The 27,750-nt window shown below is 41.5% G+C and overlaps 2 protein-coding genes and 1 long non-coding RNA gene across 20 annotated transcripts in view; 2 read left to right on the top strand and 1 right to left on the bottom strand.

Moving 5' to 3' along the window:
- The first annotated feature begins 155 nt into the window (after positions 1-155).
- Positions 156-26,395, top strand: gigyf1a (GRB10 interacting GYF protein 1a). Of its 16 annotated transcripts, none has more exons than XM_036005646.1 (27): positions 156-422; positions 3,424-4,031; positions 4,148-4,211; positions 5,201-5,269; positions 6,684-6,813; positions 7,071-7,166; positions 7,358-7,475; positions 8,177-8,285; positions 8,674-8,876; positions 10,348-10,577; positions 10,797-10,917; positions 11,244-11,433; positions 12,508-12,670; positions 12,993-13,161; positions 13,260-13,561; positions 14,035-14,135; positions 14,287-14,387; positions 14,484-14,557; positions 14,835-14,972; positions 16,633-16,845; positions 16,939-17,159; positions 17,356-17,513; positions 17,859-18,022; positions 18,386-18,433; positions 19,000-19,144; positions 20,581-23,889; positions 24,036-26,395. In XM_036005646.1, exons 3-26 carry the CDS (start codon positions 4,177-4,179, stop codon positions 20,646-20,648), a joined length of 3,366 nt encoding a protein of 1,121 aa, XP_035861539.1. In that variant the 5' UTR covers positions 156-422; positions 3,424-4,031; positions 4,148-4,176; the 3' UTR covers positions 20,649-23,889; positions 24,036-26,395. The 16 variants fall into 16 exon arrangements, with proteins under 16 accessions (XP_035861539.1, XP_031144399.1, XP_031144396.1 ...); XM_031288539.2 differs by having other exon boundaries at positions 10,794-10,917; XM_031288536.2 differs by having other exon boundaries at positions 10,315-10,577.
- Positions 16,912-27,750, bottom strand: part of LOC116042379 — an 11,583-nt gene continuing 744 nt past the window's right edge. The window contains exons 2-3 of the long non-coding RNA XR_004103203.2: positions 22,475-22,480; positions 16,912-16,922 (exon numbers count right to left, since the gene is read on the bottom strand). This is a non-coding gene — a long non-coding RNA (uncharacterized LOC116042379). The remainder of the gene's footprint in view (positions 16,923-22,474; positions 22,481-27,750) is intronic.
- wrap53 (WD repeat containing, antisense to TP53) overlaps positions 26,601-27,750 on the top strand; it is a 14,440-nt gene continuing 13,290 nt past the window's right edge. Inside the window, exons 1-2 of one of the 3 annotated variants that reach the window (XM_036005651.1) lie at positions 26,601-26,851; positions 27,253-27,727. In XM_036005651.1, the coding sequence (XP_035861544.1) occupies positions 27,448-27,727 (280 nt within the window). In that variant the 5' untranslated portion in view covers positions 26,601-26,851; positions 27,253-27,447. The remainder of the gene's footprint in view (positions 26,852-27,252; positions 27,728-27,750) is intronic. The other 2 variants (XM_036005650.1, XM_031288549.2) reach the window with 2 other exon arrangements.

Genomic DNA, 27,750 nt, shown 5'->3' with positions numbered 1-27,750 from the left:
GACGCCCTGCATATGAAAATGCCGTTTTAAAGTGCGGTACACATATAGACTGTATATACAGTCTATGGGTACACATCGGTTTTGAGGCTGTTAAATAGGGGTATGTTTGCCCTGCTACAACATTGGTTAGCAGCTTGTCAATGTCCAGTCACGTGGTATCACACGGACGGCCATGTTTCCGAAACACAAACAACAAGAAGAGCAGCGACTAGGAGCCAGCAGACACATACTGATACGCAGCAGCGACCGTTGGAGGAGAGGGAAAAAATAATAAATAAAATACAGAGCACGACTTTCTAAAAGTACGATTCTGTCGAATGAATACGTTTACAGTGTTTAAAGAGACCAATGCATACGATATATTGGCTGTAGACACACGGTGCAGACAACCAGTCTGGTAACGTTAGCTATAAACAGTGAAGGTAAGCCATGGTTCCTCTTTCCAGCTTGTCTTTTAGCTAGCTAGCTGGCTGCCGTAAGCTAACAAGCTAACCTCGGCTCTTGCAGCGCGAATGGTTTGGGTTTATATGTCGTGAGGAAAGCATGTTGCACTAAGTTCTTTTACGGTGGAAACTCTCCTGTCTTTGTCATTGTGTTTTGTTTTGTTTACATCGCATTAGCCCTAGCTTAACACCGACAGCGGAGTGGAGGTGGTGGTCTGCACATTGGCGGAGAAGGCCGGGGAGTCTGATCCCAACACTCCGCCCCCTCCGCCATCATATCTGGTGTCATTTGAACCTACAAGCCAAGGCCTTTACGATCAACGCATACCTTGTGCTAGGTTAGGTAGCAAGCTAACTAACCAATCTTTGTAATGCAACAGAAATATGATATTGTGGATGGCAACTACTGCTATAACGATTTTTTTCTTCCTTTAACGTTACCCACAAGTCGTTCTAAGTTACTGTAGCTAGTTGGCGTGAAAGACGAACTATGCAGCTAACGTTATACGCTAATGTAGCACACAACCACTGACTGTACGTTAGCTAATGTCAACTCGAGCTATTTTGTCAATATGTTAGCCGTCTTTACGACCAAACAATAAGCAGTGTTCAGTTTGGTAAAGTTCCATATTGGTATCCATTGAATGCCAGCTTAGCGTAGCTTTTCAGACGGCCTTCTCGCAGCTTTAAATTGTTATCCCGCCACATTTAGAAGTGCATAACATTTGCAAATATCTAAATGCATAAGTAACTATGTTCTTCAAGCAACGTTATACCTGCGTGACCTTGCTTCAGTTTTTTTTCAACACAAACGTAGTACTAAAGATGTCAATTATGTGCCTGTTGTGGCATGAAGAAATACTTTGAAGCCACAGTAACCGCAAGCGGTCCAGATGTTTGTTGGAGTTCCCTGTAAAGTTTCTTCTGTTATTAAAATTATGATAGGTCTTGACTGATCTGTCATTTGTATTATTTTCAAATCTAGTGCCATAAATTAATCCTAATCCCTTTTCAGCCTTTAAACTGGCAAATAACTGAAAACATGCACTTGTTATAAATCACAATTAATTACCAAACATTACCTTAATTATTATTACCAGTATCAAATAATTTCTAGATATTTGAGGCATTCTCATCAGTAGCTTAATGCAGTTTATTAAACAGTTATGGCAACCACAGATGGAAATAGTATAATGCCATTTTCAACAGTGGGGTTTTGTCCCAATTTAGCTGCATGAAGATTATATTTTGTCACTTAAATTTCGGTACTTGTTGACATACATATATTCATACATATATTAAATATTCAGTTCTATATATATATATATATATATATATATATGCGCACACACACACACACACAAATAATATAGCCAGAATGTGTCCTTCTAATTTGGAATATTGCGCACAATGGCTTAATACAGCCAGAGATTTAAAAAGATTTACACTTTCTAAAAAGACAAAATCCTTGACCGTAAACCGTTTTCTCTCATCTCACAGTGTATACCACCATGTCAACCAATCCTAAACATTGGATTATTTTATCAATTTACAAAGTGATTGTAATTGTGTACAGCTGATAAAATCTGCTGCTGATGTGTTTAAGTCACTGGAATTGATTGTCCATGATACCTTCTACACATTGATCCAAAGGACAAAAACACTTAAGTTAAAATGAATGTGAACATATGCTTAGTTTGCTAGTTTTATAGTTCAATTAATTGTTGTGACTTTTTAGTGCCAGATCTTTAATCATAAAGTTATTTCATGCGCAGAAGAAAAAGCCCTACTAACATCTTGCCTGATAAAAGGCAGTCTTAATTAAAATTGTGTGCCTTTTTTATTGCTCTTCTCCTTGGATTAGCCTATGAAGCGTAGCAACCTAGAAAATAATGTAAATATAAATATATAAATGTATGTATGTATGTATGTATACATATATATTAAAAACTGAAACAGAATTACACCAGAGCTCTGAACAACAGCCTAAGCAAAAGATAGATGGTGCTTGGGAAGCATAATATCAGTGCATATCATGGAACATCTCCCACCCCTACATTTTAAAAGAAGGAGTTGTGTTAAATCACATCTTGATTTCAGTTGAGATCGTGTTTGCCTGATGGCAGTGTATTTAGAGAACAGTGTTCTCTGCAACTGGAATGTGGAAACTAACACAATCTTTGTGATGGTAGAAAGTCTGAAAATAAGGTATTATAGGTTTAAAATACCCACAGTTACGTTCATAAACATTAGTATAACTTGTGAATAATGCTAACAGCCAGATTGGCAATTTTCCTTCTGCCAGTCCCAGTTGTACATCTGTCACTGTTAACTTTACTTAAAGTGATGTGGCTTACTCATGTATCAAACATAATGGCAAAGAAGTTGTTCAACATGTTTAAATGTAATGTAGTTCATGTCATAGAGACATACTAACCGCATATGAGCATTTACTGTTGACATATGGTTGCCTGGATATTGGTGTAGTTGCCATGACATTTTAAGGGACTATTCCCAAACAGCTGCATGATTTTAGAAGCAGCTAGTTCACTACATCACTGAAATATATTCCCTAGATGTTTGGTTGGGAAATCTCCTGTGAGCAGCAGAAACATGACATGGCCATGATTGAGCACTACACTATAAATAGTTTGCTAGTTTCATTTATTAAGTGTAGGTATACCACAGTGTTATTCTGCCAGCTCAGTGTGCTGTAACGGATTGATCAAATTGGGCCCATACCCTTTGAGTGAGACCAAGGCATGCTGTAAAAATAGTGCGTCAAAGGCTACACAACGGAAAATCAAATCGCACTAGCTTTCCTTTCACAATATAGGCGGACTACCAAATGGTGAAAAAGGATTTCACCGACAGCTAATTTACAGTATTAAGTGTACACTTCTAACATGATTCTTTCCATCTGTCTTTTAATTGTTTTGATTTCTCTGATCCCCTCTCTCAAACTGTGCTTCATTTTCAGTGGTGCAAAGGGAGGAGGACAGGAAATAAAGGAGTTACCTGGAGGGTCTCCGTCAATCCACATTTCAGTTGGAGCGAGACAAAAAGGCACGGAGGGAGAGAGAGAAAAGAAAAGAGGAGTACGAGTCGCGTCTGCTCTTGGCAGCTGTTCCAGCAGCCTGTTTCAGTGTTTTGGCTGTTATTTTGTTCCTGCGTTACCTTTTTGATAAATCAATTCATATTTTTAACTTTAATGTGAGATATAACTGCTGTAAAAAGAAAACATTATTACTAGCAAGAGTGTTTTATTTTGTTCCATCGTTAATTTCTAAGGTTCTTTTTGTTTCAATTTTTTTTGTTTATCAACCCTTTTTCGGCTGTGAGTAGCAGGAGCTTCCAATCTCCAAACTATCGTCGACCCCCCCCTTCCTTATCTAGTTAGGACCTGATAACCTGGTATTCCTCAAGCACCTGAAACTGGCAGCTATTCTCTTTGTGTCTGTGTGTTTGGGGAGCTCTGTGACCACAGCTTAAGCACCACTCAGCCTTTTAGTCACCTAAGCCTAACTAAAGCCAGCCAGCTCAAGTCTGGTCCAGCCCAGTCCAGCCTGCTCCGATCATCTGGACAGGGTAAGGTTTGGAGCACATTTACTCATTTGCGTACTCATTTAAAAAATATTTTTTTTACGTTACTTTTTTTTTCTGCAGAAAACAAAACTGTTTTGTTTTTTTTTTTCCTCCCTCAGATACTCAATTCTGTGTAGACGTGAGGAATATGACTGCTGAGACTCTTAACTTCGGCCCAGAATGGTAACTGATCTGATTTCTTTACATTACTTTACCACATTTTTAAAGTAGTACTGAATACAGGGAGAAGTATCTCCTGAAGAAAATACATGTGATTGCTTTCATGGTGATTAGATAGATTTTTTTTTTTTTTAGTAACAATGTAAGCATTTAAAGACGTTATGGAGTTTAATGTGTGTTAGGATTTGAATGCAATGTGTGCTTTACTTGCTTGTTCAGGAGCTTTTGACCTTATCACCTGGTCTTCATCAGCAGATATTTTACTCAGTCATGATACTGTAGGTGTTCAAATTGATATTATTGTGAGCATTTTTTTTTGACTTTTTTTCCATGTAGTTTTTAAAGAAATCTTGACATAAATCTATGCTTTCTGTTATTGTGTCTGCATGGCCTTTTTGAATGTGTCCATTACATTTAATGGTGTTTGCTCACGTGATTATGAGATTATTTTTTTGTGTAAAATTGACATTTTTGCCTGATGGTGGAAGGAAAGGTCAGGAGGTTAATTAAAAACTGGTATTCACTGCAATCCACTGCATATTTGATAGAAATCTGGCCCTAAGACGCCTTGTCACGGACCAAATTAGGAACCATCCTCTTGGGACCAAGATTGTCCATCATAGATTTCATGGAACAAGACCTAGTCGAAACCCAGTATATGGCTGGACTGTGTATGGTCAATGTGCAAAATTGTTAAATTCATAAGTCTGTAAAGACAAGCAGACTATTCCGTTCTTGGTGTGCGGTAGATTTTTAATGAGTGGCAGCTTAGAAAGAGCAATGGCCAATGGGGCAACTCCATGACTCGTCCCACAGTTTCACGTTTATAGGGCTGGCCTCACCGGTAGTAAGCCATTTGACAGAGGATTAATTAGCAACTATATTGATGACCAGTTAATTGAGTAATGTTTCATGCAAAAATGCCAAATATTTGCTGTATCCAGCTTTTCAAATGCAAGGATTTTCTTGCTTTTCTTTGTCTCATATGATAGTACACAAAATATCTTTTGGTTGTTTGAACAAAAGCTATTTGAAGACATCATCTTGGACTCTAACAAAAGGTGATTTTTCACTTTTTTTCTGACATTTTATGAACAGTCATTAATCAAGAAAATAATGGGCAGATAAACTAATGATGAACATAATTGTTAGTTTCATATTTTTGTAGTCTTCAGTTTGCTAGCACTCAATCTCTAACAGCCTGTGACTGCAGTGTGCATTCTTGGTGCAGTGCCAGCCTCACAGAATATTTCTCTCTTTACACATCTGCAGCTGCTTTCCTCTGTGGCCCTTCTAGCCCACTTTAATCCACGCAACCTTTTTAATACAGCTATATAGTGGCCAGTTCATGGGCTCACCATGCACAGCTGTCTGGCCAGCATGTTTACAAGTCTTTTAATGCCTGTTAGCGTTACCAAATTATTTAGACCATTTAAGGTTTAGTTGGCAGTAAAGTCGGCAAAGATGTTAGTCGTTGTGGTTGTGGAATTCCAAGTGAAAACATTCTGCTTCACATTTAAGATTTTTATGTCACAGCTATTAGGCCAACCTTTGCTCTATAATACTCTCACAAAGGATTATGAATGTATAGATTTTAGTGTGGAAGATCTTTTAGATACCATGCTTGTTTGCTTGTTGTGGAGGGAAGCAGACTTTTCTAATGTAAATACAAGTGAAGTGAATACAAACATGCAAAGACATTTGTTATTATCTCACCCACTGGCATGCTTCCTCAGCTCTCCTCTTATTATTCATATTAGTGGATGTGGCACTTATTTTTACCTTCTTTGATATGCCATAAACTGGCCTTTCATGATGCTTTCCTTTTACCTCTTACATCCCACACCCACCTCCACACCTCTGAGAGTGCCATGTGGTTTTGATGTTGGGCTGTGACTCAATGGCACGTTTTGTAGAGGCATGTGAATGCAGCCATTGTTAAACAGCAGGCCTTGGAATCTGGCCTGCTAGTAATAGCTTTTTAAAATGAAATCTTGAGATTGGAAAGCTAATATATCATCTGTGTTGAGCCAAGTGTATTCAGGGGACCTGCGTAGGAGGTTGGTTGACTTATTATCACAGAATATCTAGTAAATCATTTTTTTTCCCCCTGCTGCAAGATGGATGCCATGAGATATTTTTTTCTCCAGTTCAGATTAATAGGAATTCTATCACGCTTAAACAATATTCTGTGCCAACATAGGAATTTACACAAAGTTATTTTTAAGTGGTATTTCAACACTGAATGTCAGCTCCAGTCAGTAGACAGAAAAAATACTGCAAAGATGTAGCTTTTCTGAAACACTGACACGTGACCAGAAGCTTTGGTTACTGGTTTATTTGATACTGTTAAACATGTATACACAGTTACAGCTTTACAGTTGCATCAACCATTCCACCCAAGATTCGAGAAGTATTGAGATTAAGAATGCATGATCCATATTCTTAAAGATTCCTGAACTCTTGCTCACGCAGGCTCCGTGCACTGTCCAGTGGGGGGAGTGTGACGTCCCCCCCTCCTTCCCCCGCCATGCCAAAGTACAAGTTGGCCGAGTACCGCTACGGCCGAGAGGAGATGTTAGCACTTTATATCAAAGACAACAAGGTTAGTGTGAAAGCTCTACAAAGTTTCTCTCAGGACTGTTGGACTCGCTGAATAAGAAAAGTCGTCTTCAATTGTTTAGTAAAGTTGAGTAAGCTAAAAGGGATCAAGCACTTTCTAAACAACAGCATTTAAACTTCTATTGACTTTCCCATTCTCCAAAATAAAAACCTGTTTGTAGGTCAGTTGTTTTTCTGAAGTCAAAATTGTTTTTGATAGATAGTAATGTCATCCTAAATGCCTATTGTTGTTGTTTTTAGGTCCCAGAGGACATGCAGGATAAGGAGTTTGCTGCTATTCTGCAAGATGAGCCCATGCAGCCACTGGCACTGGTGCCTCTCACTGAGGAGGAGCAGGTCTGCCACGAACGCACATCCACAAATACACTGATACCTGCAAATGTTGAACTGTTTCAGCTCGTCATGCCATATCCCATTGCGATACGACCTCAGTTCCAAAGCGAGCAGTTCTGTTGGTTGACAAATGTGGCTGCGAGTTCACATTCCTCACATTCCTCCCTTTTGCTCTTTCCATTCTCTCTCTGCAGAGGAACTTCTCCATGTCTGTGAACAGTGTGGCGGTGCTGAGGCTCATGGGAAAAGGGGTGGGCGGGGCTGCCCCAGCTGGAGTGGTCCGAGGACGAGGGGCCACACGAGGTGGTCGAGGTAAAAACTAGGGCAAAAAAAAACCTCCCAGACACCCATTAGAAGAGAAACGGCATTGATTCAGCCTAAGTGCAGTCATGATGACTCCACAACCACTTGTGCTCAAACTAACACGAGTCCAACAGCAACAGAAATGCTGCCCAAAACCCTTGGCTGAAACTACAATGGCTGTTATCCAGGAAAAGTAAAACAGTTTATTCAAGCCAACCACTGAAGTGTTTATTTCCCCCTTTTCTTCCACCATCTTGATGCAGCACACTTCCTCTTGGCCTGTCTAAATAGTATTTCTTTTGTCCAGCCACACCTGTCTAAAGCCACAGGGCTGATGAACTCACCTTGTGCACACACACCACTCTGCGCATATAAAAGGCCAATGTAAACACTAGCCGTCCGGTTCAGGACATCCAAAGAAACCACTTGGAAGAATGATGCTGTGTGGCTTTCATATTTTATGTCTGCCGCTTGAAAGAGATACAAGCTAATTAAATAGGTACAGGGCATCTTAAGTTTTAAAAGTTTGTTCAATTATTTAAAAAAAATTAAGTTTAGAATATTAGGTTGATTTAACAGAAAGGAGCACATTTGACTGTAGAGAGTGCGTGAAACAATCCCAACTGACTTTTCACAAGTTCTCTCATTCAGATGATGATGCTAATAATATTAAATATAAAACACCCTCTTCTTCGTGTGTATATAATCAGGACGAGGTCGTGGTGAAGGTGGATTCTACCAAAGAAGTATTGAAGAAGCGGAGGTGGGTTTTGGACGCAGTGTCCGAGAGATACACCGCAGCCAGAGCTGGGATGACCGGTAAGAAAAACCCAGCACACACTACTTGAAGTCATATAAATTGGGGCTCCAGGGGGCTCCATGGCACAGTAAAGTCATCTATTGTCACTATGGACAGAAGCTGTCATCCAGTGTAATTAACTCAAGAATCCTCTCTGGTATTTTTGTAGACTTTAGCTCTTGTGGGATGATTTCTCACTTTTGCAGGTGTCTTCTGTTATCAGCTGAACTACACTATCTAGTAGTCGTATTTTTCCACTAGTTTTTCTTCGTGGGCCCAGTTAAAATGTGTGAATTGGTATCACTAGTGATGAGTTGCAAGTTTTGACTGGACAAATTTCTTAAAGATAAAAACAACCTGTTTTTTTGCGATTGTTTGGTTTATCACTCCCCCCCCCCCTTTCCTCAGGGGTGAGCGTCGATTTGAGAAGCCGCTGCGGCGGGAGGTGGGGCGTCCTGGCTTTGAAGAAACTGTAGGTCCCGTGGTTCCAGGAAGGAAGGAGTACACAAGGGCTGACAGCGATAACTGGCGCATCCTCCGGGAGGAGCAGGAGGAGGAGGAGGGGGTGGAGCCGGGCACCAACTGGAGACTCGCTGGAGCCCGCAGGGATGGTACGATAAACACACATGTATTTATTGATTTACTGCAGTGCTGCCTCAAATTCTTGTTTGTGTTTAAAATGAAAGCTGTACACAAGAAAAAGCAAAGGCATCATCATTTATTTTTGTTTTAAAATGCACATGGCAGTCCACACACTCTTGATATGGTTTTATTCACCAGTATGGAGGCATTGTTGCTGTTAGCTAAGGGTTTATTAAACTGGAGGTTTCAGGGGTTTAATGTAGGCCTGGGCAATATATCAATATTATATTGATATCGTGATATGAGACTAGATATCGTCTTAAATTTTGGATATTGTAATATTGTAATGTGAATATAAAAGTGTTGTCTTTCCTGGTTTTACAAGCTGCATTACAGTAAAATGTAATTTTGTGAACTTACCAGACTGTTTTAGCTGTTCTATTATTTGCCTTTATCCACATAGTCATTAAAAATGTAATTGTAAAAATATTTTGTAAAAGCACCAAATATCAACCCCACAATATCGCTGCAATATCGATATCGAGGTATTGGGTCAGAAATATTGTGATATTTGATTTTCTCCGTATCACCCAGCCCTAGTTTAACGCTCAGTTTGCTGCTAATTTTGGTGCAATTGCTTTGTCAAAACACACATGGACTCAGCTGGAATACAGCTAAACTCAGTCACATTTTCCAATTTAGTTCTTGACCAAGTACTTACTTACCTACTTAAGTATGTAATAGGTATATTACATATCATTATATCTTATGATTAAGATTTGTCCTTACTGTAACGTTTAAAAAAAAAAAAAAAAAAAAAAGAACTTGAAAATCCGTTCTTACAATATACAGATTCAGGTGACTGAACGATTCATATGTGGCTTACATGGCCACTTTGTATTGAACAACCAAATTTAGACCAAGCCTACGTTGGACCTGGAACATATCGCATATCCCTGTTAACAGGCCTGTTTGGTTCTTCATGTAATCAGTAATACGTTGTGGCTTTAAGGAATTAAAAAGGTGGATGTGACCATTCAAATTAGAGTAATCACACATTCAGAATAGTGTAATCACAGAGTGTGCTGGTTCACACTTAAGAGTAGGCCTCAGTAGAAGAAAACGATTTATACTTCTCCTTACTCTATGCAATCAAAGATCAGTTGTGACAATGTGTGCAGCAGGCACTTAAACAGTAGCTATAGTGACATCTAGTGGCAGTTGGTGATTTCTAAAAAAGACAGTAGGGTTTTACTGGGCTGAAACAGCTGCACTACAACAGTTTCTCACAACAGTCAGGTCAAGGAGGTGGGATATAACAGACCCCCAAGTCATGACTACATGATTGTCTGGGCAACTGCTGTAACTTGGCGATGTGTTACTCCTTTGAAACCTTGTTACTGTATATTTTTTGTAAGTAGGAACCTACTCTGTTTCATTGATATTTTCCTGACTTGCTTATGACAGTATCCTCACTGATGGCGGTCAACTCTTTGTCAGATGGTGGTCCTCGCTCAGCAGGCTGGCGAGAGCATACTGGTCCAGGTGAGAGTCGTCGTCGGAAGTTTGATTTCGATTTCCGGGACTCTGAGGGCCATGGTGGTGGCCGCCGGCGTGCAGGCAGTGAGGGACAAGAGGATGACAGGGACGGCCTGCCAGAGTGGTGTACAGACGAGGAGGATGGGGAGATGGGCACGTTTGACTCCTCTGGAGCTTTCATGACTATGAAGGTGCGTCTTTCAATTATTTTCAACCCCTGGTATTATTAACATATTCACAATAACAGACTCTGTGAGTGAAGTACCTGTTCTTGTTTTAGTTAAGTCTTTACACAGGGTCATCTTGTATTTCAGCCAGTATATTTATTTTATTGTCAGCCCTCATGAATGTCAGGATTTGTTAACACTCTTTTGTTTCCTCTACTTCTCTTGGTCGTTTCCTGTCAGAAGGGTGGCAAGGAGACAATCCTGGAGGATGAGTTTGAGTTTAAGGGGATAGAGGAGGAAGAAGAAGAAGAGGAGAACTTCGCTGACATTGAGAGGAACAGTGCTGAAGGAGACAAAGACAACGGTGAGGAAAGACTTAATCTTTTCTTTAAATTATGATTTTAGAATGTTTTTGGAATACACAGGGTTTTCTATGCCAGCCTTATTGTTGCATACATGTTCAATGATCAAATGATTTAAAAGCAAAATTGGAATGTTAATAAAACGTGAGGAAATGGATCGTAATGTATGAGCCTTTTACATCCTAAATGTGCACAACAGCATATTGTTTGCACTTTGTCCATACAGTTTTTTTTCTAGTTGATCATAAGCCCAGGATGAATTACTAATGATTTTGGCATCTTACTTAATGTTTTTTTTTCCTTCCTTTCCTCCGTTCTCACCTCACAGAGAGTAAAGAATGTGGCTCTGCAGTAGGGGATGGCGAGACAAAGCCAGCATCGCCTTCCTCCTCTCCTCCAGCTCTCCCAAACTGTACCCCTCCAGCTCTGGAGCCTCGGCCCAGCAACGCTGGCCCAGCGGCGGACAGCCCTCAGCTAAACAACAGCCACCCTGTCAAGGCCAGCAGCATGCCCAGTGACGGTACACCTTATTCCATGTTTTTGTGTTTAAGTAGACATGTGTACGACACAAACCGATTCAGTTAGCAACGTTATTATGCTTTTTATGGAGCTATGAGTTTGCAAACTAAAGGCATCAGTGTTTGTCACATGCTTGCAGGAAGGCCACCATTATTCATACCCTGCTTTTGTCAGATTATTGGCAGTGTCAAGATTTCAACCGTTAAACAGCCAAATAGCATTTTTTTTCACTTTCTGTGAATGGATCAGTTTAAAAAAAAAAAATGAAATTGAGAAATGGATTCCATAGAAATATGGGCTTCTGCTTTTTTTTTTTTCTTTTTCTTTTTTTTTTAGAAGCACTGGAGCAACCAGTACTATATCTGATTGTTGTAAAAAGTTAACTTTCAGACCATTGCTATCCAAACATTTGGCTATAAATACTTCTTTCTTGTATTACAAATTCTGCTTTGAAGTGTTGTCCTGGCTATTTAACTTTAGCGCTTTTGGCTAGCACGGTGGCCCAATGGTTGGCACTGGGGCCTCACAGCAAGAAGGTTCTTGGTTCGAATCCAGGTCGTTCCGGGCCTTTCTGTGTGGAGTTTGTATGTTCTCCCCATGTTTGTGTGGGTTTCCTCCGGGTGCTCCGGTTTCCCCCACCATCAAAAAACATGTACTAGGTTTTTTGATGGTGTTCTCTTGCCCTTGATCAAGGCACTGGCTCAGATCTGGAGTTGATTCCCGGGCGCTGTAAATGGCTGCCCACTGCTCCCTTGAGGGATGGGTTAAATGCAGAGAATGAATTTTGCTACATGTATGTGTATGTGACAATAAAGTACCTTTTTCTTGCATTCAGCCAATCTCTTTTAGTCTCACAAGTATGTACGAGGAAACTAGCGAAGTTGATATTTTGTTTTGATATATAATATGTTTAGCCGGAGTCACTTAATATCTTGTTTACTGGCCCCGCTGTTCCTGCTGTATCTGATACAGAGCCAGTAGGTGGCTCTACCCGCCACATCCAACATCACCATCCCATAAATAGAAACACTAAAAATAGGGCCCATTGTTTTACTAATGTTTCTTGTTGTTTTTGTGTCAGACATGGCTCCGCTAGGGGGCTCCAAGGCCCAGCTGAGCCCTAGCGCCCCCACCTCTTCCAGTCTGCCTCCCCCACCCCCTTCCTCTGCTGCTCCTCTCCACCCTCCACCTGGAGGAGATGCAGAGGATGATGAGGGCATGAAGCACCTGCAGCAGGTAGGAACAACAGGACTCCCAGTTCAAGCAGCGGTCTCAGAAACATAATATAACTGTAACAGGAAGCACATTTAACTCTAATCAACTAGTGATTCTTTTGCTACAGGATATTCTAGAGTCATTACTTTGAATAAAACGGAGAATCTATGGAATGTACCCCCATTTCTTTAACTTTTGGATCATATCAGTCATGGCAGATCCACCTGATGGTTAAGCTGAATTAAAAGACCCAAGCTAAATGCCTAAATGCTCTGTCCACAAAGGTGAACTTGCTGGGATGTGATGGTGTAATGACAGCTTGCATGCACGTGTGTTTGTGTAGGAGGCAGAGAGGATGGTGGCATCACTGCAGGACACTTCTTTGGAGGAGGAGTGTTTCACCCAGGCGTTGCAGCAGCAGCAGGAGAGCAGGAACACAGCAGCTGCTCTGCCGCTGTCGCATGAGGCCGCCATGAAGTGGTTCTACAAGGACCCACAGGGAGAAATCCAGGGTACACTCACACACCGTGGCATTTACAGTTGGTCTTACACTCATACATGCAAGCACAGCATATTGATTCATAAATATGTCTATCCCACCCTCTACCAGGTCCATTCACCACAGTGGAGATGTGCGAGTGGTTCCAGGCTGGCTACTTCACCATGACCCTTCTGGTGAAGCGGGGCTGCGACGAGGGCTTCCAACCCCTTGGCGACGTCATCAAGATGTGGGGCCGCGTGCCCTTCGCCCCAGGGCCCTCCCCGCCGCCCCTGCTGGTGAGACAGCCACCACCAACGCAGCGCCCGCAGCCCACCCGAGGGCCCGCCGGGACTGTGAGTCAGAGCTCAGCCAACGTAGAGGATGGGGAGGGGAGGATGCAGAGGAGAGGGAAGCTTGATAGACAGGTTACGGTAAAAGACCAATGATTCATTCAAATTCAATTTAACATGAAAGATTTCTGAAAATTGACCCCACCTGATTTTGAGACATGTCATTTTAATTGTGTTACAGCTAGTATGTTATAATAATATCTATCTTCATTTATCAATATTTACACCACAGTCATAAAACCATATAATGCAGTGGCCTCCAGTAAAAGTCACTGGTTGCATGAAAGCTTCAAATAAGTGGAGCAGAACAGGGCAGGTTCTATACCTGTATTTAATGCTGTAATGTAACACTACAAATATTCTCATGTCTTCCTGATTACCTATGTTACATTTTACATAAACTTATGGGAATGCACAATTCCTGTATGGTTCATTTGTAACAAATCTTTCTTTATCTCGTCTTTCTTAGCATTATCCCACTACATATGGATAGCTGTGTTTTTGGTATCTTGTGTTTGCATTGTATTGACTTGTGATCGCTGTCTTCTTTTCAGGGAAACCTGGACCAGGACCGTCTGAAAAAGCAACAGGAGCTGGCAGCAGCAGCTCTTTATCAGCAGCTCCAACAGCAGCAGCTATTCCAGCTCATTAACAGGTCGGCCTATGGGGGGGATATAGGTTTCACCTTACATGTCTGGACTAGTGTACATTCATTTGTGTTTGAGACCTAGTTTCTGTCATTTTACAGAGGAGATGTTGACTTTGGACTTTACTTTCAGTGTTTGACTTTGCTTTGTTTGTTCCAGGTGCAGTGAGCAGGGTATGATGCCTTCGATGAACAGGTCGATGTCAGTGCCAGATACAGGGTCCATGTGGGACATGCATACCTCAGCTTCACAGCCGTCAGGTACTTTCTGCACTGCCCCTGGATGTATGCACAATGACAACACATGTCTGTACCTTTTTTATGATGCTGAAATAACCAAATTTTATTTCCATGTAGGCGGTGAAGCCAGTCTTTGGGACATAACAATGAATCCTTCTACTCAGGGTCCAACTCTCGAACAGCTTCAAAAGGTGGGTTCAGTTGTGAGACTTCTGCCTTAGAAGGCAAAATTACATCTACATTTTGCTAAGTTCCTTGTTTTTTTTTTTGTTTTTTTTAAGGTTATAGGTACGTCTTCACTGCTGTTTAATTGCTAGCTGGACAAATTGGTAGCAATGCTAGCAGGCACAATAACCGTAATCAAAAGGGGCCAGATGTAAAACAGATAGGATAGAGTAAAACCTTTTTTGTTGCTTATTCTAATCTCAGCGTATGCCTTTCGTTTGACTCCTGATGTTTTCCCTCCAGCTCCAGCAGGAGAGGCGAGACGCTGAACTCAGGGCGAAGCGCGAGGAGGAGGAGCAGCGTAAGAGGAGGGAGGAGAAGAGGAGGCAGCAGGAGGAGCAAAAGAGGAGGGATGAGGAGGAGCTCTTCAGACGCAAGCAAGTGAGTTGAAGAGGGATATATTTCTATATATTGAGACCGTTTTTTCAGATTTTGTAAACTGAAATTTGAAATGTCTTCTTAATTTTTCTTTTTTTTTTACAAGAAATATTTGACTTTTCATGTTACAGACTTGGCTCATTAAAACTGCAAAACATTTTAAACAATTGTGTTTTTAATTTTTTAGTTATTATGCTCAATGTCATCAAGTTAGAGATCACTATTCAGGGCTCCAGACTAACTTTTTGCCTTGGTTGCACTGGTGCGCCTAACTTTTTTATTTAGGTGCACCAGCACAAAATTTAGGTGCGCCCAAATTTTTCCTCGCGTCACCGTTAACGCTGAATGGGGATACACGATATATAGCTCTGTATTTTTTTACCAAGTGGGCTAAATGTTCAGTTTTAAGTCAAAGCCACTCTTCACAAGCTCTTTTATTAAAACAGATTGTGATTAAAATAAAATGCGAAGACAGGGTTTCCTTTACCAGTTTGAAAATATACAGCTGCAACACATTCAGAAAGTTATCTGAAATAAATAGCTTAGGATATATTAAAAATATATATATCTCTCTGAGAAAGCTCCTTCACTTGTTTTCAACAACAATAACAGACTGATTAAAAGAGAGAGAGGACGCCCGGATAGCTCAGTTGGTATAGATAGAGGTTCGACTCCGACCTGCGGCCCTCTCCTGCATGTCATTCCCCCCTGTCTCTCCCCTTTCATGTCTTCAGCTTTCCTATCAAAATAAAGGCCGAAATCTTAAAAAAAAAACCCAAAAAAAAAAAAAAAAAAAAAAACAGCAGAGGGAGAGGGAAGTGCGATGGACTGAAGCGTATGCTACTCACAGAGTGACGGTTGACTGGGTCCAGCACGGGTCGAATGCGCTTTGGCAGGTCAGCGGCGTTACACGTCTTGTGTAGGCTATGAAATGTCTGTATCGTCACTGCGCTGCATTTTTATGAACTATGATATTCTGGCAATGGGTCACATCTCTCACCCAGGTCCAGCAGGCTCCATCTCACACTATTACTCAACGAACTGAAGTTAGTTGCATTTAATAACTTCTAATGTGTTTTTCGCTGTGGCAGCCGCAATAACAGAGAGTTACCAGCGTAAACACTGGTACCAGTACAGGTTTCCCTCTCATACTTACTCCATACTATAATAACAATTACAACTGTAGACAAATGTCAGCAGTTTGGACCGGCGGCGCTGTGTCACAGACACAGCGCCGCCGGTCCAAACTGCTGCAGGGGTGCCGTGTGTGAGTGAATGTGGGCGGGGCTGCGCGGAGAGAGAGCCAAACACAGGCATGGCTTTACAGAAGGAATGGGTCATGTAACGCAACATTAAACCATATCGATATAAACGACATTGCTTCGTTCGTGGAGAGGCAGCGGATGCGAGGACGTTGGGTGCACTGGTGCGACCTAGGAAAAATCTTAGTCGCACCCTTACAAATTTTGGTCGCATGTGCGACCATAATGGTCGCACTCTAGAGCCCTGCTATTGGTTATCATATGAAATATAACTTGATTATCAAATGGTTCAGTTTAAAGATAAAATGCAATAAGAATGACTGTTTGGTGGCTTTAAACCCTGTTTACCCAGCAATAAATTACCGCTTTAAAGTGTCAACCTCTGTCATATCTTCGTGTAGTGTCGTCAGCAGCAGGAACTGATCATGAAGTTGCTGCAGCAGGCCCCCCAGCAGCAGGGTCCTGGGGCAAGCGGCTCAGGCTGGAGCGGGGCTCCCTCCTCTGGGTTATCCAAATCAGGAAAGCCCCCGGCTCTGGCTCTGCTGGAAATGCAGCAGGAGGCGGAGAGGCTCCTGAAGCAGCAGCAGCAACAGAGACAGCAGCAGAGAGACCGCGTGAGTTTCAGCAATGAAAGTCATCCCATTGTAGGGTATGCCAATAGGAAATGATTACAATTTGTTAAAAATGATTTCTCTATCTGATTCCAGCACTCCGGCATGTCAATGGGAAGCTCCTCCATGGGAGGGCAGTGGGTGGATGGTGTTGGCATGTGGGGCGGGCCTGGAGGTATGGAGGGTAAGGGCGGCAGTGGAAGCTCTTCAGGCAGCATGGGCATGTGGGACGAGGCTGTGAAGAACCAAACCGGCCTGCGTGGCAACAGCAACAACAACATGGGCTTGAAGAACAGCCGCAGCAGCCCTTCACTCAGGTACATGAGGCCAGATTAAATCAACGAGTTAATATTCATGCACGCCAAAGGAATATGTGACGGCCTGTTAAAATACTGTACACACACACACACACACTTCTGTGGCAGATAGTACTGTGATATTCATTTATATGTGTATGAATTTTAGTTGATGAACATAATCAATGTGCACTGAACCCCTGTATGTCATCTGCAGTGATCAGTACATGATGCGTCGTAAGCGGACGGAAGAGGAGGAGAAGCTGCTGAAGCTGCTGCAGGGCATGAAGCCTCAGGACGGCTTCACTACCTGGTGTGAACAGATGCTGCACGCTCTCAACACCTCTGCCAACAACTCCTCCTCCTCTCTGGATGGTAGGCTGCTCAGCTTTGATGTATTTAGCAATGTCAAGGATGGGGAAAATGAACCCTACACTTGGAAAGCTGATTGCTATGTGTTAAAAATGCAACACATTTAGGTATTTAGTAGGGCTAAACCAAAATCACGAAATGTGAAATATTTAGTTGAATGTTTGGTCGAATCATAATCACAATATCTGGCAGGAAAAACGCCTTTTTTTTTTTTCTTTTTTTTTCTTTTTTTTTTTTTTTCAAAATCGTTCAGCCCTAGGATTTAGGTACTTGAAAGTACATTAATCTCAACATATTTCCCCATATTTTCAACATTGCTAATTATTTCAACTTTATGTCTTTATTAAGTTGCCACAATTGTGGCATACCTGAAGGAGGTGGAGTCTCCCTATGCAGTACTGGACTTCATCCGGTCCTATCTAGGGGACACAGTGGAAGCCAAAGAGTTCGCCAAACAGTTTCTGGAGCGACGTGCCAAACAGAAAGCCAACCAACAGAGACAGCAGCAGCAGGTAGGCCTGAGAACAGCATTTACCAAAAAACATCACCTGTTGTTGATACAGTCCTTGCTGCCCAAACATGTAAAGTGTACATACTTGCATTAACAAAATGTACTTAAAATCATTACAAATTATAATAAACCATGACTAGGAAGTGTTGTATACCCAGTACATACTGACTAAATAAAGAGAGAAGAACATATGCATACTTGTGAATGCTGTTTTTATATTAAGGTCAGGCTTGTAAACACCATGATGTATGCTTAATATAATATTAACAGGCTACATGAAATAAAATGGCTATAAAAGAAGCCTTTGAAGTTTATTTCATTGTGACCATTGTAAATTCCTCCTCTTCTCCTTTTTTATATATCCCAGTTATCAAAGGAAGTGGCTGGATTGAACATGAACTTCCCTCTGCAGGTACATAAATATAGATTTTGTTCTGTATATGCAAACACTGATGGAGTTGAGTTGTTAGTGGGAACCACAGTGACATTGAGGTGTCTTTTTGTGTTTCCCGCTGCTACAACAGCCCTCCAATTTCCAAAGATTTTCTTTTAACTAACTATAACATTGCCTAATGTAACTAATGGCTCCTCCAAAATGTATTTTCAAATTGTCAACTGGTTTCTGAATCTCAAAACTGTGCCAGGAAACATCAAATGTCTAAACACAAATCCACATTTTTTTTATATCATTCATAGGCATCATTTATCCTTCAAAGCACCTGGGAGAACTCCCACAATGCACACATGCCAACAAAACAACATCACTGTCATAAGTGCAAGACTCCAATTTAAGGCAGCCATCCATTTAAAAAATAAAAAAATAAAAAAAATTAAAGCAATAACCTTTATTAAAGGCTATGGCAAGAAATGAGGGGAAAAATGGACTCCAAAATTGAAAGTTATGATGCAAATAGATGCATTTACATTTTGTCATAGCTGATTTTTTTTTTTTGACATTTTCCTTTCTTCTCTTTTTAGGACTCAATGCGAGGTATGAATCCAAGCACCCTGCAGTCCATGTTTCAAGCTAACCACATGGGCAAGGCTGGTCTCTATGACAACCAGGGGGGAAAGATGAAGAAGAAACAGCCCATGATGCTGCACTCTGACCCCAGCATCTTAGGTACGTGAGTGTACAGTGTATTTTTTTACAGTGCACAGAGAGGATCTGCCTCCAGCCCCTCCCCCTCGTGAAGTTGCGTGCTGCCGTGTGCACTTGCTCAGAGAGGCTATCGTTGCGTTAGCTAGTTGCTGGTGTTCTTGCCGTGGGATTAACTGTACTAATAAAACTGTTGAAACACTGCGGCCACGCTGCTGTGAAAGCACCCCGAACGTCATTTATCAGTCTGGTTGTTACCCCTCTCAGTGGCAGCTCCTCCACTCATATCTTTATAACGGAGCTAACCGCTAACCGGAGCTAACCGCTAATCAGAGCTAATCGTTGCCAACCGAGCCTTGAGTTCTGTGTGCCTGTCTCCATTAACTGCATGTATAGACTCAAGCCCGAATAAAACCCTTCATTTTATTAAAGTGGCTGTAAAAGTTTTAAACTACAACTCAGAGTTGTTTGAATGACCAGCTCAAGGTACGGCGTAGCGTTGGCGTGCTAAGTTGATGCTTTCTCTGCGGAGTGCAGACTGATTTGCTCTCGTGAGTCATGTGACCAAATCGCAGCCTTTGCGATTAGGAAATCGCGTTTTAACATATCGCGATATTATCGCAAATGCAATTAATCGTTCAGCCCTACAACAAATAACACCAGTACACTTGTACATCAAAGTTAGAGTAAATACACAAAGCGAGCCTAAATGTATTTATTGTCTGGAAACAAATGGAGTTTAACAAAAGCGACAAAGGAAGACGCCCAACTTTCTGAAGCACCAGCAGAAAGTCTTCTTGATGACTTGTTTGCACCCACTCCAGGTGGGTAGGATGTGCTCATAGGGTTGGCTTATGTCTGAAGTTTATTTATGTACCCATAAGCATGTTTGGAGCGTAAACCCAGGGATATTCTGGGATATGGTTCACTCTCAAAGTAGATGTAAACAGGTGGTCAAACAAATGTGATAAAGGTAATAATAGATATTGTAATCTGTGTAGTTTCAGCCTTATTTATTTTATTTTTTTTATTGGCGGGTGTAGTTCTGTAGAAAGAAAATTAGTTCCTATGTGAAACTGCACACAACCAGGTCTGTAGATTATCTTGAGTAACCGGGTCATGATTTCTTGAAAGGGACATTTGTGAAAGAGACCATCATATTAGAGAGAAGGCAGACATCTCTGCGGCCGATATCTCCAACACTGGATAACTAACCAAAACAATCTAGATAATTGATAAATAATGCTACAGGTAAGACTACAATTATGCATTTTTTTATTTTGGGGTGAACTGTCCCTTTTTAACCTTTCCAGAACAGAGTGTGCTTCTTATCAAATTATTTCTGGCTTGCATTAAACTATATCCCTGCCAGCCCCTTCTAACTCGCCCATGTCCCATCCTCCTCTGATCTTACTCTGCTCTTGTCTGTGCCATCTTTGCCCACCCCCTCCTCCCTGCAGGGTACTCATTCCACAACACGGGCGAGTGTCTGAGCCTGAATGAGATGGAGATGGTGGAGGATTACTGATGTGACGCAGCGCAGCAGCAATAGCTACCTGAGGCCTTCTGTCTTTTAATCAGACAAACCTGATAACGAATGTGCACTGCTGGGGGTACTGGGGGTGGGGAGGGTGTGGGGTGGTGATAGGAAGGGAGCAAGTGTGAGGGGAGGTGCAGGGTGGAGGCGCCTGGATCTGCGCCTCCCACTCCTTCCTTCCCTCGGGCAAGAAAAAAAAGGGCTCCCTGCTGCACCAGTTGATCACTTGAGCAGGGGTGAGGAGGGGTGATGTTAAAAGTATGATGGGTATCCTCTGGCACTCAAAAGATTAAGCACCTTATACTGAACTAATGCACTTTATTGAGATGGGATTTGAATAGTTTTTTTTTCTTTGTGTGTGAGTGAGTGTGTGTGTGTTGGGAATCAGTGCACATACGGTATGTGTACATACACATTATCTGTGTGGCTGGCATCAGAACTGGAAGGGGTCGGTGAAACAGTCGGTGGGGTGAATGGTTTTCAAAGTCAGGGGGACCTTTAGTTGAAACCTTATCAGAGAGCAAATCCTTTCTCAAAAGACAAACACTGTTGATATTTCTCTTGTTTAGCATTTTTTTACGTTTATATAAAAAGTAAAGCTATTGAAAAATGGATTATAAAAAAAACTTGAAGATTTGCACTTGCCTAAAAAAGAAATAACAAAAAAAAAAAAAAAAAAAATCAAACAAATGGGGTTAGTTGTAGAAGTAAATATTTTTGTGAATGTGTATGGATGACTGTAAGAGTGACTGATGTGTGATGGTTGGTTTGTGTCAGTAATATACCAGTCTGCACAATGTCTGTTTTTTGTTTTTTTTTCTCATTCTTTTGTTGCTTACCAAGATGTATGAAACATAAGAGGCCATTTTTGTCTTTTTTGTTCAAATGGTAATTTTGTATTCTCATGTTTGGAGTGTGTGTGTGTATGTGTGTGTGTGTGTGTGTGTGTGTGTGTGTGTGTGTGTGTGTGTGTGTGTGTGTGTGTGTGTGTGTTCGTTCTCCAAACAGGGACTTGATCTGTATGTTTTGAGAGAGAGAGGGCAATTGCACAACACATCCTTTCTCTCACCAGCTCTTCATCCCCAGTTAGACGAAATAGAATTGCATACATTTGTAAATGTTAGCTTTGCGCTCATCATAAGATGACCACCACTAGTTTATTACCCTTAGCCTCTCCCCATGGGGAGCTGTCGCTAGACCTGTGAGGACTAGCAGGCAGGGCGAATCATGAGGGACATTACTGTGTGTGTGCATCAGAATGAGACGTTGTGTGTGTGTGTTTTCAGAGTGCATGTTCATTTACTGTTCATAGAAATGAGTTAAAACTACAGGTACTCATTTTGAATACATGTTTTTTTGTATGTGTATGAATGCACATTTGTGCCTAAGAACTTGGATAGGGTGCGTGGCCATTGAGACATTAACTCTTTTTTGAGAGCGAGTGTGATGTGTGTCAGTGCTCAGCACAGTGTATGTAAAGTATGTAAGTTTATATCGTAAATATTTCTAGTTCAGTCTAGGGGTGATCCATCGGAAGGTTAGTCCGGTCTGTTTTCCTGGGATGTGATCACGTTGCCTTTTGTCAGCTCTCGAACTTGTGAATGAAAGGTGTCGAGTTTCTGACTCTGAAAAGAAAAGAAAAAAAGCATCTTAATGTGCAAGTGCACAGAACGGTGCATGAAATGTTAGCATATTGTGTTACTTATTCGTTGTTGCAATTTGATAATGACGAGTTTTCTTTTTTTAATGAAAAATATATATGAATATATACATTATATACAAAGTTTAAAAAGTATTTGGACTAAGATAATGAGCACTTGGGGCTGCTATTTTTGTTGTGTTTAAAAAAAAAAAAAAAGATTTCCTTAATTTTTTTTTTTTTTCATCTTGTTTCATTATCGCCATGTGAAGTGTGTGTGTGTATTATTTCTTAAGAAAATATTGAATGTATTCCAAAAAAATGACAAGAAACCCGTGCTGATACCAGATTTTTTTTTTTTTTTTTTTTTTCCTCAGAAGATTTAAAAAATGGAAACAAAATACAAAAAAGCTTCAAAGAGTTTAGCGAGAACTTTTTTTTTTTCTATTTACACAATGGAGAAGAATTAAAACTGGGAATGGATACAGTTGAACACACTGCCTCTACAATCCTGGTCGTACAAATAGTGACTAAGAATTAAAGGAAAGGACTCTTTCTATTCCATACTGGAGCTTTGGTTGTTTACAAACCACATGGATATCTGTGGGTGCAGTTGTTTTGTTTTAATTTTGTTCTTTTTGTTCCCACATAAGATGGGTGGGGTTTGCAAGTGCGCTTCTGCCATATGGACATTGAGTGGTGTTGGTTTTTTTTTTGGTTTTTTTAAGGAAGAGTGGCAGGTATCACAAGAACATGAACAAGATCCTCTAACCGGACCTTTGTGTGTGGTCGTGGATTCTGAGACTTGATCAACCACGGAGCGGAGGTGGGAAAATCAAGGACGGGCTCTGTTTTGTGGAGAACGGAGTGCATAACCCTTGAGGGAACTGAGAGGGTGATAGAGTACACCTGGTTAGTGCACTTGTCTTCACCTCAACCCCTCATAAGCGCTCAACGCCCTGCCCTCACCAACTCACCTATGCACTTTTGTTCATTCAAGCTGTGAGGTACCATTTTGGGGATGGGAGCACAATTACAACAGGAGGATTGCTATGACTTGGACAAAGTCACTGAAAAGATACTCCCAAACTGAAAATAAGAGACTCGAGAAGCACGTCTTCTCCCACCTCCTGTATATAACCATATTTTTGTATTATCTTTCAGAGTAGAAAGAAAAAATTGCAAATGGATGAAGGAAAATTCATGAGACGTTGATAATATGGAGTGAATGTTCTTCAAGAAAACCAATCTTTTGAATATAGTTTGCGATTGACTCGCTGAGAGTTTCCCTTATTTTGCCAGTAACCCTGAAATAATCGGGGATGGAAGAGGGTTAAAAGAAAAAAGAAAAACCCATGGACTGAGGTGTTGGACATGCTGCAGTGGCTCCAAGACTGACTGATAGTTACTTATCAAAATGGATGCTGCAGTCGCTATAAAGAGCCCACGCCAAGTGTTTGATCAACATACACAGTGAAGAGGCAGCCATGGGTTTGAAGAGCTGCTGGCGAGGATGCTTCTACTTGGTGCCCCAACCCGATGACTGCCTTGAGAGCTGTAGAGTGACTGAAGGAAGAAAAATCTTCGGCAGTGGTAAGCTATTCTTGCTTGGAACTGTATATTAAAGACTTGATTTGATCCATTTACTATTGGTCAATCTTGTAGCACTTTGTTTCTAGCTGTCGTTAGAACAGTGTGGTGATGATGGCCTTGTGCTCTTTCTTTCTGTCTTCTCGCAGGAGTCTGGCTGTGCTTTATTTGCTGCCCTCTGCATGGAGGATCTAATCTACAGCCAACCCATGAACCAGTTATCCCTAAACCTGTCCTTTTTGAACTTAAATCCTAAGAAACTTTTCTGTCTTGACCTCGGACTGGGCAGGCCATTGGCATTATCAGTTGGACAGTTACCGGATGAAGTTACAGGTTTATCGACCATGGAGCCCATCTGTGTTGGAAGTGTAAGGTTTGGGATTTGATCGGGCGCTCTCCGGCGAGAAAGAGGATAAAGAGGCACGTATTGCCCAGATGTCATCACCCACCTCGGCCTGAAACACTCAGGTGGTTGCGTGGAGGTCTTCTAACCAGCGGGACAGAAGACCTGCCCAGGCGTCAGAGACCGAGAGCTGTGTTGGGTTTCGATGGCCGTGGCTGGATTACATCTTAGTCACCAGAAATCCCTGCAGATGTGGAACTGGATGAACTGAAATAATTGTACAAAACAAAGACTTTGAAACATCGACAAAACACGAATACGTAGCTACATGTCACATAGATTCTAGAGTTGCAGACACACTACATGCACACCTACAGCAAACACAACGGACACTCGGTTACAGTTGTTCTCCTCTGGAACCACGTCGGGGCTACATCAATATCAAATCATACACATTACAGACACACACACACACACACACACAAGCATCATCGCTCACCAATATAAACGCTGAGCTTTGTAAATATAAAAGTTTGTGTTTTGATTTTTCTCTCATAGTGGTTTTGATTTATTTCTCTGTTCAACATGCCTTAAATTGTATAGTTCGGTCCTGAACGGCTAACTGAAAATGTTTAAGTTGAAAATCACCTCCTTAACTGTCCTCTAAAGTCAAAGAAAGAAATTAGCTTTCTACAAGACTGTTTACTGTTGGCAGTCTGTTCTGTATTAACTTGATACGTGTACGTCTGATCACCATGAACGTTACTATTTTGCTACAGAATAGAACAGTAAGCAGTCTTTGATTAATCTGATTTTACTGGTGGTTAGCTTTTGTTGCCCTTTTGGTTTCCTTAAAATGAAGAGTGGATGTGTTCAGATTTCCTGTTTAGATTATTGCTGAAGGTGCAGGCTTAATAAAGGGCTGAAGTCTGTACTGTCTGGAGCTGAGCTGACAGGGTGGGATGCACAGAATTGGCTTAAAGCACAGACTTGTTGCTGTGTGCTAACTATTGTTGGATGTACTGCTCTAGGCAAAACTGAACCAGAGTGGCAGGTCCTCCTCAAAGAGATACAAGTTGGGGCTTTTTGGTAAAAGTTTTTACACTCCGGTGGACTTAAATGTTTTGGATCAACTAGGTACTTTTTACAGTTAAAGATGTTAAATCAGGCTTGTAAGAGGCACCATTGTAAGAGCAAGCTTGCATGATTTGTAATATTTGTGGGTTTTGACACTAAACCTTAAGGCGGGTCACAACTTGGCCCAGATTGCTTTAGCTCTGTCTCTGCCCTGAGTAGTGCTGCTGACCATTTCTGATGGCGCCGTATAGATAAAGAATTGTCTGATCAGTTGTGTTATCTGAAAGGAAATTCTATGTTCAGGAAATTTGAAACTTGTTCCATGTTATGTATTATCTAATTGGATTGGAGAGATTCATGCTTTTAGTCAACCAGTAGTTATTTTTGTATCCTCGATAACTAAACAATATGTTTTTAAACTAAATGGCAACTGATGTTCATTGAATACCTTCAACTTAAACTTCTACTTAGCTGAGGTTTTGGTGGATAGTTACCTGCTATAGCTAACTGTGTAAACTGAAGTAGCCACAGTAGACTCCGGTATGTCATAACTGTTGAATTGATAATAAATGGTTACAACGTTTAATATTATCAGTTGCCAAATCAAAGAAATCGACTTTAACCACATGATGATACTATCAAGTCTCTTATTTGTGAATGACTTTAAAAATACCTATGTTTGACGTTTTTAAAAGCTGATATTGTGCAGTATTAGTTGTTGGTCAGTCAGTCTGTCTACAAAAAGTCAAACAAGGTTGTTTGCACTATGCAAGCTTTTATGATTAGATAAACTGCAATGTTGTGTTGTGTTAAAAAGCCCCAGATGTTTGGTTGCATCCTTTGAAAAGATCCTGTCACAGCCTGCCCACTTAACTGTATAAGTTGACCATCTGGTTTATTTGAGCTCTGGTAACTAGAGTTCCAACAATATTGGCCTAAAAGATATTTTTCCCCCAGTCAGCTCAGCTCCTTTGCTTAACAAGTCTTTGAATGTTGTTAAAATAGCAGCATACATGTAAGAGTTTTGGAAAAGAACAACTGCAAGATGTGTAAATAGTTTGGCTTTGAAGAACAAAAATAAATACTAAATAAATTAGCTGTGTGTGTGTGTGTGTGTGTGTGTGTGTGTGTGTGTGTGTGTGTGGAGGTGTGTGTGGAGGTGGGTGTGTGTGTGTGTGTGTGGAGGTGTGTGTGTGTGTGTGGAGGTGTGTGTGTGTGTGTGTGTAGATGTAGGTGTGTGTGTGTGGAGGTGTGTGTGTGTGTGTAGATGATGAGCATCCATGAGCGCGTTACCGATCACAAAAGTAAATGAGGGCGTTACCGTGATCAGCGCAACTCTCGCGATCGTTCGAAACACATGGCCGCCCACAGTGTTAACAACTCACAATGAACTGGTGAATAGAAACGCAAACATCCCGAAGTAGAAGAACGTCGAATATTTTTGTGCATCATTGGTACTCTCCGGCTTCAGGTGACACCATCGACCACAAACTGTTTATAGCCAAATTGCGAGCAGAACCAAAGGCCAGGCAAGCCACAACACAGGTTAGTAGCACCAGGCGGCTAGCATAGGCTAATGCTAACGTTAGGTGCTTAACGTTTGCTGTTGTTGCCTTGTTTGGCAGCATCATTCGAGTTATATTAGTGCCGCAGCGCATGCATTGAGTGAAGCGTGCACAAGTTTGTGATGTAGCTAAGTAGCAAGCGTAAACAAAATTAACATTATTGCTAGTTTTGAGTGGATGGCACGTCACGACTAGCCACAGGTGTCTTTAGGGTGTTTGCCCGAACAGTTTATAACGTTAGTTATTCCTCTAATCAGGAAACGTCACGACTTTTCTGATGTGTTTGGGCTTTTGCAAAACTGTTGTTATTTTTGCATTGTTTTGACATGTGTCTTGTATTATTGTTCGCTCATCTGCCCTGTCCCCCTGCCTTCGTTTTAGCTTTCCTCACTGTTTTCTAGGCTAGTGGGTGCTGTGATGTCCTCGACCCCCAGCAGACTCAAACACCCACACTGCAGGAAGAAGCACTATCCCAGTAGCACTTACCTCACCCACGTCTGACAGTCAACCACCGGACACAAGGTATTCGGACGCCAGGTAGAGGACTTGACAGGAGAGATTGATAAACCAAGAGAGATGTCTGACTCAGCTGGAAGTGGTGAAAGCGGTGGTGTTACAGGCGCAGGGCAGGACGCAGAAGCGGATAATGAGCCCCCTCATCAGGCACCACCTTTGCCTGACGGTGAACGCTTAGAGGTAGCCGAGACTTCAGATGAAGGGGTACCTACGTCTGCCAAGCGGCCCAGAATAAGCGAGGAGGAACAGGAACTGGAGCAGCTTGATAAGCCAGTCAAGATGCAAGAAACACCAGCACAGGCTGGCTTGCTGCAGAAAGACCCAGCCTCACCAGCACAAAGTAGAGTATCTGCAGATGCATGT

This window comes from Sander lucioperca, chromosome 9 (genome assembly GCF_008315115.2).
Source record: "Sander lucioperca isolate FBNREF2018 chromosome 9, SLUC_FBN_1.2, whole genome shotgun sequence".
In the NCBI taxonomy this organism is placed as follows: domain Eukaryota; kingdom Metazoa; phylum Chordata; class Actinopteri; order Perciformes; family Percidae; genus Sander; species Sander lucioperca.
Note: the sequence above shows the minus strand (reverse complement) of the source record. Positions and strands in the feature narration are given on the sequence as shown.

Excerpts from the sequence above, each read along its gene's own strand:
- gigyf1a (XM_031288536.2), top strand. The coding sequence starts at position 4,177 with ATGACTGCTGAGACTCTTAACTTCGGCCCAGAATG. Across the intron at positions 5,270-6,683 it reads ATCTTGGACTCTAACAAAAG|GCTCCGTGCACTGTCCAGTG; the intron begins GTGATTTTTCAC and ends TTGCTCACGCAG. Across the intron at positions 17,514-17,858 it reads CTCCTCCTCCTCTCTGGATG|TTGCCACAATTGTGGCATAC; the intron begins GTAGGCTGCTCA and ends GTCTTTATTAAG.